The sequence below is a fragment of the Austrofundulus limnaeus genome, unplaced genomic scaffold (genome assembly GCF_001266775.1).
Source record: "Austrofundulus limnaeus strain Quisiro unplaced genomic scaffold, Austrofundulus_limnaeus-1.0 Scaffold13, whole genome shotgun sequence".
NCBI classification, from domain to species: Eukaryota; Metazoa; Chordata; class Actinopteri; order Cyprinodontiformes; family Rivulidae; genus Austrofundulus; species Austrofundulus limnaeus.
The window spans coordinates 882,844-890,792 of NW_013952415.1; the positions used below are offsets into that span (position 1 = coordinate 882,844).

At 37.8% G+C, this 7,949-nt stretch overlaps 1 protein-coding gene across 1 annotated transcript in view; it reads right to left on the minus strand.

Annotated features, from left to right (window-relative positions):
* Positions 1–3,137: 3,137 nt before the first annotated feature.
* The window catches only part of ccdc74b (coiled-coil domain containing 74B), a 5,954-nt gene continuing 1,142 nt past the window's right edge, over positions 3,138–7,949 (minus strand). Inside the window, exons 2-7 of the mRNA XM_014002417.1 lie at positions 7,242–7,283; positions 7,020–7,161; positions 6,537–6,726; positions 6,312–6,412; positions 6,164–6,223; positions 3,138–4,470 (exon numbers count right to left, since the gene is read on the minus strand). Of these exons, the coding sequence (XP_013857871.1) occupies positions 4,344–4,470; positions 6,164–6,223; positions 6,312–6,412; positions 6,537–6,726; positions 7,020–7,161; positions 7,242–7,283 (662 nt within the window). The 3' untranslated portion in view covers positions 3,138–4,343. The remainder of the gene's footprint in view (positions 4,471–6,163; positions 6,224–6,311; positions 6,413–6,536; positions 6,727–7,019; positions 7,162–7,241; positions 7,284–7,949) is intronic.

The following is a 7,949-nucleotide window of genomic DNA, read 5'->3' on the forward strand; positions in this document are numbered from 1 at the left end:
GATATCATTCAGAGTATTTCCAGAAAAATAGTTTTTAAAAACACTTGCATCAAAATTATCTGTGCAAAAGGTGTTTTTTGATGGCTTTATTTGTTTATTTAATGTTAATGACATTCTGTAGACAGCCAAAGGTTTATGAAAACAAGAAAAATTTGTTTTCTGTAGTTTTTTTTTAAATGGACAAAGCTTTTTTTATAATGCTACAAATGACTTAATAGAGTAAAATAAAATGCCCATTGCAAACTATGACATAAAACTAAAACATGTCGTAATGTATTGAAATTAATACATAATTATTATTCTTTACTGCAGGTTCAAAGCAGTTTTTGTAAAAAGCCATGTCACTTTTTGGCTCCAGTTTCAGACTTACAGTATTCTCTCGGTAAACTACAGTATTTTATGCCACCAGTAAAGTGTTTTACATCATTCCTTATTTTCATTTCCTGCTGTTCGTCAACTTCCCTTTCCATTTAATCTCATTATGTGAATTTTCTGGCACAGAAGCGTGACACATTGATGCAGAGTTCCTTCTTAATTACAATATGCAGAAAGAGGGGGAAAAGGGCTATTTTAAGGCAGGGGCAGTGCTTCAATAAAACACCACGTAGATAAAATAGCACACGAAACAAGACTGGCTGAGTGTGACWAATTATTTAACGCAGCAGAGGTACTTCTGCTCCGCGATGAAAACCAACTCTGCTCGTGGTTTCAGTGGCTGAAAGCCTCATAAGGCTGCAGCTGGCACAGAGCAGCTCCCATCACAGCAACGCTGTGTGAATGTTAATAGCTCTGCACCCACTCCAAAGTGCTAAAGTCTGCCAGTTCCCACATTACAACAAAGAAGTGGTGATGCATCAAAAAAAAAGATCTATTTTCTATGATTTAGTAGAACCACATTTTTTTTTTTGTTTCTGTCTGAATCACATATTTCATCCCAGGAGCTAATAGATTAATTTTTTTAAGAGTTTCTGTTTATTTTGCAACCTCATATCAAGGTCAAACATTCCATCCTAAACAAACATTAAAAATGTGACTGGAACTGACACCAAGGTGCATTCTGACCAACCTAAATGTGACYCAAACACTTTGACTAAAAGGTTGCTTCAAAAACACCACCATCTAGTGGAAGAGCAAACGAGAAGATGCTTGGCTTTTTGCTGAATCACAAGTTTTACGTAACCCAGAGGCTGCGGGTTCTAGCCCAGGTTGCGTCACGACGGGCATCCAGCGTAAAACAATTGCCAAATCTTTCGTGGGAGTTTGCTCGCTGCGGTGATACCTGAAGAAGGGAGCAGCCGAAAGAACAACAACTGAAACACAAGTTTTAGGTTGGTCGGATTGGGGGGATATTTCTTATGACAAAATCTGGTTAATGTTTTGTGTGGATTAGATATATTTACTTATTCAACTAAATATGAATAAAACACAAAAATACTAATAATACCTCATACATCTGTTTAAATATTTCAAAATGAAAAAGAAGCAATCCTTGAGTTGTTGTAAATTCCCTGCTTCTTTGCAGGACAAGGATTAAACACTGTGATTTGTCAGTGCCCTATAGGAGATGACTCTGCTACTAAGACACCAAGTTTTATGCTAATACTGTATCTACAATAGACGGAGTTATAGTCATTTTTCTGAGGATGTGCTCAGCCTAAACAGTCTGATCTTAAACAAATGAACAAGAGCTTACTGGACTTCACTTTAGCTATTTGATTATGAACAGATGGTGCTAAAGCTCTAAAAGAGGAGCAAAGCCAGGTCTCATCTGGTAATGGTTTGTCTAGCCATGCGTGTGCAATTCTTAACCTGCCTCAACTTGTGTAATTATAAAGTTTTGATGTCGGGAAATTAGACCTAGTTTGTATTTGTTGACTTTTACACACTTGTCATTTGCAAGACCGGTAAAAAAACTGCAGAGCAAAGTTCTGACAGACGGGGTGCTCTCAAAGGCAAATAAATGATCATATTTTATTTAAAAGACATCGATTTCCTGGAGCCTTTTCTTACTTGGCTGCTWCAACTGTATTACCACTTACTGACACTGATATTCTATGACTCGTCTGAGAGATGGTTCAGCATTTTATAAGAGTCAAAACTGGTGCTCATTACAAGTGGCAGACATCTAAGAGAAGCTGGACTGTATCAAGCCCTGAAAATGGTTCTCAGAAACTAACTGTTCTCTATGAACATAGCAGCACAGGTGAAGGAGCTGCTAATAGATTGAACCCACATGGAGCCCAAGGTTGGTCCATCCAAAGTACAAAACAACCCTGAAGGGGGTTAATTCCAACCATCTGACAAATAAATCGCCACTGCACAACACAGAAATGTCTGTCATCTCAGCAGCTTCAAGGGGGCCAAGAATGGAAATGGAAGTAGCACCAATAGAGCCAAGCAATAGCTACTGATCAGCAGAACAATCGAGACAGAAACATTCAATGCACTGTCTAGAATGACCACGAAAAAGCCAAAAGTGACAAAGAGTTGAGTGAAAGTCTATAACGTCAGAGACCCCATGAGTGCAAGAAGTATTAGGAACCATCCAGAAAGACTAAAAGTCCAAACATGGCATGTGACACAGACAGATTGAAGAAGTGGCTGATACTGGGAAGTCCAGTATGTAAAAATGGCTGGACTGAAAGACAGCTAGAAGGAACTAATCAAACCAGCACTTCAGTGACTGGAGTCTACCCCAATGACCAGGACACTGGATCATGTTACTGTGGTCAACAAACATAGTGAATGTGCAAAATTACAAGTGGAATCAACCCCATAAAAGCAACCAAGAAGTTCTAAAAAGAAAATAAATAAAAAGAAAAAAGAACAGCAAAGAGAAAAGTGTCACTGGAAGCTGAAACATTCAGCCAAGCATGGGAGAAAAATGAATTGTTTGGTTGAAATTGATTATACTTGCCTGAATCTCATCATTTAATTCCACACACTTCCATCAAAGCATGGCACTGCTTCACACAGTGCTGTCTGATATAAAACAAGTTTTAGCAAAAAGTTTTCAGCATCATTATTCACATTTGCWTTTAAAATTGCTTTCCAGTCTCAATACTTAATGCTCTAAAAGAGACAGTAAACTGGTTCAATGTTATAAAGAATAAAATCATCCACATTGAAAACTTCTGTTTTATTAACAGCAGGTTTATTGACATTCATCGGGAAAGTTGCATACTTAATTCTATTTCATTCATTCCTTTTTTTTTAAATATAGTAAAYAAGCAGTGACAGCTAAATTTGAGTGTTTCCATTCTGGGCGATTACAGAAGCTGGTGGACTTGAGCAATTTGATCCAAAGACATAAAGTGCATATTCTCATAGAGTAAGTGATATTTTCATGTTAAAATAGTTTTATATTATTCACTCCCAATGGATTCTCCTAAAAACATTTTTTATGGATTTTTTTAAATCACCTAAACATTCTATAACGCCTTGTTTGATAGACAAAATGATCTTTTTCTAGCACAGACAATGCTTTTGAGGGGTAACATTGTTGCCCAATTTCAACCTTTTCACTCAGTGAATAAGTATTTTGAAATAATGCAGATTTTCAAGAAACGTGTGAAACCATAGGGTTGTCCCCTTCTGAAATCTTTCTARGAAGGTTTTGATGATGACTTGTAGGCACTCTTTTCTGTCTGCACAAAATCTAATTCACTTTGCACAAACTGATCACTCCAAAGGATCTGAAGATACGTAGTATTATAGCAAAACAGTTCTCATTTTTTATTAWTTTTTTTTGTATTCGTGATCAAGTGTCAACATCTTTAATTCATAATTAGATATTTGGTTTGCTAAAAGGTAAAGATTTCCTTTGGTTTGTTTGCCAAAGATTGATGCAAACTGAAAGTCCATAGCTCAAGTCTGTGGTTTGACTTATTATAAGTGTTGACACATAGTTTCAAACAGTTGTGTTTGGTCACAACATTATGCCCTGCTCAGCCCTTAGAATTCCATTTCAACCCATCTGAACTCAACGGTGAAGCACTTCAGCTGTGACGACAATAACGTGTGTGACGATGCAGGGATTAGGCATCAGGGTGGAGAACAGAATTGGGCCACAGACTTATTTAACAGCTTAAAAATTGTTACGTCATAGCTGGGAAAAACACAGGTGTATCACTGGTGACCGACATCATTTAAGGTTTTAAACATGCTGGTTTATTGTCATGCTTTACTGGTATACATAGACTGAGCCATCGTCAGCTTTTCTTCCTTTGGCAGGCCAAAACATTCGTCTTACATATTTAAACCATTACAAATCAATTTGTAAAAATCATACATACTTATGATTGTCTGATGTCTAAGCCTGATGGTGTGTTGGTTTCAATCAGTCACCACAAAGTCCTTTTCAGTCGATCTTTCTGCATCGCGCGAGTCCTCCTCTGTCTGTCTGCGATGCTGGAGCTGAGGCTCTGCGTGAGGGCTGGGAGGACAACCCTCGACTGAGCCGTTCCTGACCTAGGAGATGACGAAGACAACATACATATCTAATGTTAGTGGTGGGCACAGTTCCCCTAAAGCACTTAAGCACTAATAGGGGAACTTTCCACCAGTGCCACTTAAGTGTAGTGTTGGTACGGTCAGTGTCAGAACGTGTCAGTTCGGGTGCTTTGACGTTCCAGTSTGGTTCCAGTGGGTGTGTTTTGGGCGGTTGGTGGAGGTGGTTTTTGGGTTTTTCGAAAAAAAAAGTTAATGCGCAAAATGAGAGATGGAAACACGTTTGCAGAATAAGTTCTGAAATTTTAAAAAATTTGCTAAAAATTCTAATTAAAATTGGATGGAAACACGACTAATGTCACTGCTACAATTGAAAAAAAAAAATGGTGCCTCGAGTTGTTGTAAAGGTAGCTTACAGTGGCAGTGACTCCACCCCCTAGCCAATCAGTGACGAACAGTGTTCTGACATCGCATTTTGGTGTCGACTGGGACCACTTGGAACCACAACGAAGTAGGTACTAAATAAAGGGCTGGTTCCTTGAATCTGGCCTAATGGAAATGGCTTGGAACGGTACCGAACCGTACAGACACTACACTAAGTGGCACTAGTGGAAAAGGGGCACAATTTCCTGATTAGTGCTTTTGGGCTTTTTCTAATTTGAAACTTCATTTAGTGGATTAGCACTTGCTAAATTTATAGGCTAAATTTAGAAGCACTAACTGAGGTCTACAAATGTTATTGATCAACATTAATGTTAACAGCTGATGGTGTAAGCTGTCACACATTTTGTTCATGTGTGTCACTTATCTACTAGGTGACAACAAATGAAACCAAATACAGCTGTGGAATGTCAATGATAAGACTTAAGTGAGCAACATGGCAACACGTGACGCATGTTGTCTGTTGAAGAATGTTCATGGGTTGACTGGATTATTTTAGTRAAGAATTAGCTTTTGCTAAAACTTTCAGTGCATTAGTGCTTTAGAATTAGGGGACCTAAATATCTGAGTTACTGTTTRAGGGCTAGTGGAACTAATTTTTAGATTAGTGCTGCCCACCACTGTCAAATGTAAATGACATTTCAAAACTAAAAAAGKACCTCAATCTTGCACCTTTTACAGTGGTTCGGATTTACATTAGAAAAATATAATACTCTCCCTGCTTGGAGTTTAAGAAAACAACTTTTTATTGTTATTTCCTTCCAACAGTTAGTGYGATATTCAAACTTTTTTACACTTGATTTTAGCTTTGCAATTAGCTGCAAATAGCTTCATAAGTTCTATATTCAAAGACTTTTAAAAGGAAATGAGCTACCAATGCTCTACACTCTTTAAGCTTTGAAATACTGAGTAGAACTTCCTCCACATCTCCTAATCTGTAACATAGCTGTACATTAAATGGTTCAAATGACATAAGCARACAATTATGGGCTGAATACATAAAAACTTCATGGGGAACCCCTTTTACATAAAAACTTAAATGCACCAGTAAAACATTGGCCATATGGTTAATTCTCYTCCATAAAAATGAGAATAATAGAATTAATTTAACTTTTGTTCCTAAGGGCCGTGCAATAGTAATTAAAGTCCTATTCACATCCACCTAGCTTCTAAAATCTTTAAACCGTTGAATCTAAATGCACACAAAGCAAATAAGACCAGTTTCACACAAAAATACACAAAGTGTCATTTTGGAAGGACAAATGAAGCATACATGTTCTCTGGAAAAGACTGGAGACTGAGTTTGGGAAACTTCTTGTCTTCTACAGATTTCCTGAAACACACAAAAAGGGTCATTTGACAAACTTTATATTAAAGTTGATTGTATGTTAATAATAAAGAGCACAATTATATCACTTTACCTAGTTCCATCAGTGAGGTATGACTTGGTCAGAATGTAGTTTTCTGGAGTGATTTTCTTGCACAAAACAATTTCTCTCAGCAGCGCCTTCACACGAACAATCTGCACGACAAATTGTCAAATTTATAAATACAGAAAGTGAGTGTAGTAAAAACAAATGATCAAATGCTTTTTTTAAAAATATTTCACCAGATTTGGCAGGAAACGTATTGTGATAAGCACTTACTTCCTGAGACTGCAAACTGTTTGCATTGTAAAGCTGGCGGATGATGACCTCACACTCCTGTAGGGTGGGGGCTCGCGGAGGACGAGAGAGACCGCTGTGAATTCGTAGAGGATGTAAGGAAGTGACGAGGTGCTCCTTCATCTTTGTGCCACGGTCCTGCTGAGCTTTACTGCCTTCTTCAAAGCTATTTCTCAATAATGAGATAATTAAGAAAACGTAAAAATGCTAAAAACAAATTTTTTATTATATATTTGTATACTAAACAAATGTGTAAAGGCTAGAAACAGATTAATAGATAAATCCTTTTAAAACTTCGAATCAAAGATGGTCACTATGCTGAAATCTCTAATGTGTGATTTGTTTTCACAAGTTCATTTCTGTTACAACAGTTTTCTCTAAATCAATAAATCACTAATAAAAAAACATGGTGGAAACAGGAGGCATGCTGAAGGATGGGTTTAGTGTGGTTGAACGGAAACGTACCTAAAAACCTGGTCTTTCAGCGGTCGTGTGTCCTGCAGTGGCCCCTCCAGACAGAGTGCAGCGTGGGCTTCACCACCCTGAGCGGGTGGTCTTTTGTCTCGTGGGTCGTGCGTCCTTCCTACAGGGAGCACATGCAACAAAACTGAGCTGAGGTTCAACGATAACCTCATCCGTGCCGGTTAGTGTCAACGGAAACAGCAATAAATCCGGATTGCATCTTACCTTTTCTACTTGGAGGCTCCATAATCATTTTATACTGCAATTCTGCAACATGTATGAAAGGAAAACATTAGCATCATTATAGGGAGCGACAGTCCAAGCAAACAAACCTTGTGCAGTTTAGGTCCTGACTGCACTGACAGTGCAAAGAAAAAGAGACGGCTGGGAACTCTGGTGGGTGGTGACATGCTGTGGCCTGTTCTGATACCGGATCTTTGTCCGCCTCCTGCAGAGAAACTGTCAAACACTGCCACTACACCTAGATTGAATATCCTTTTTTTTTTTGTCAACATCTCATCAGGAGACAGCCAGCTCTTTGACTCTAAGTCATTACAGCGGTAGTCACAGGGTACGGCCATTGCAAATGGAAAATAATTATGTGCAGTTTTTTCATTGAATTGTTTGACATCAGGTCAATGAAGCTGTCTCATATCCTGATGAATGCTATTACCCTACAAATGGTAGCGTTTCTAACCTTCTGTGTATTGACAACAAACTTTCTTATTCTGAAGCATCCTAAAATCAGTGTTGTATAAAGTACAACAAAGTGTTCCTTGAGTAAAAGTACAAGTATATATCCTAAAGTATCTGATGTTTTTTGTACTCAAGTATTAAAGTAAAAGTACTGATTTAAATTGAGCAGTTTTTACGTAATGACATTTATTAGGTGATCTCCCTCCAAAAATAAAAAAAATAAAAAATACAGAAATG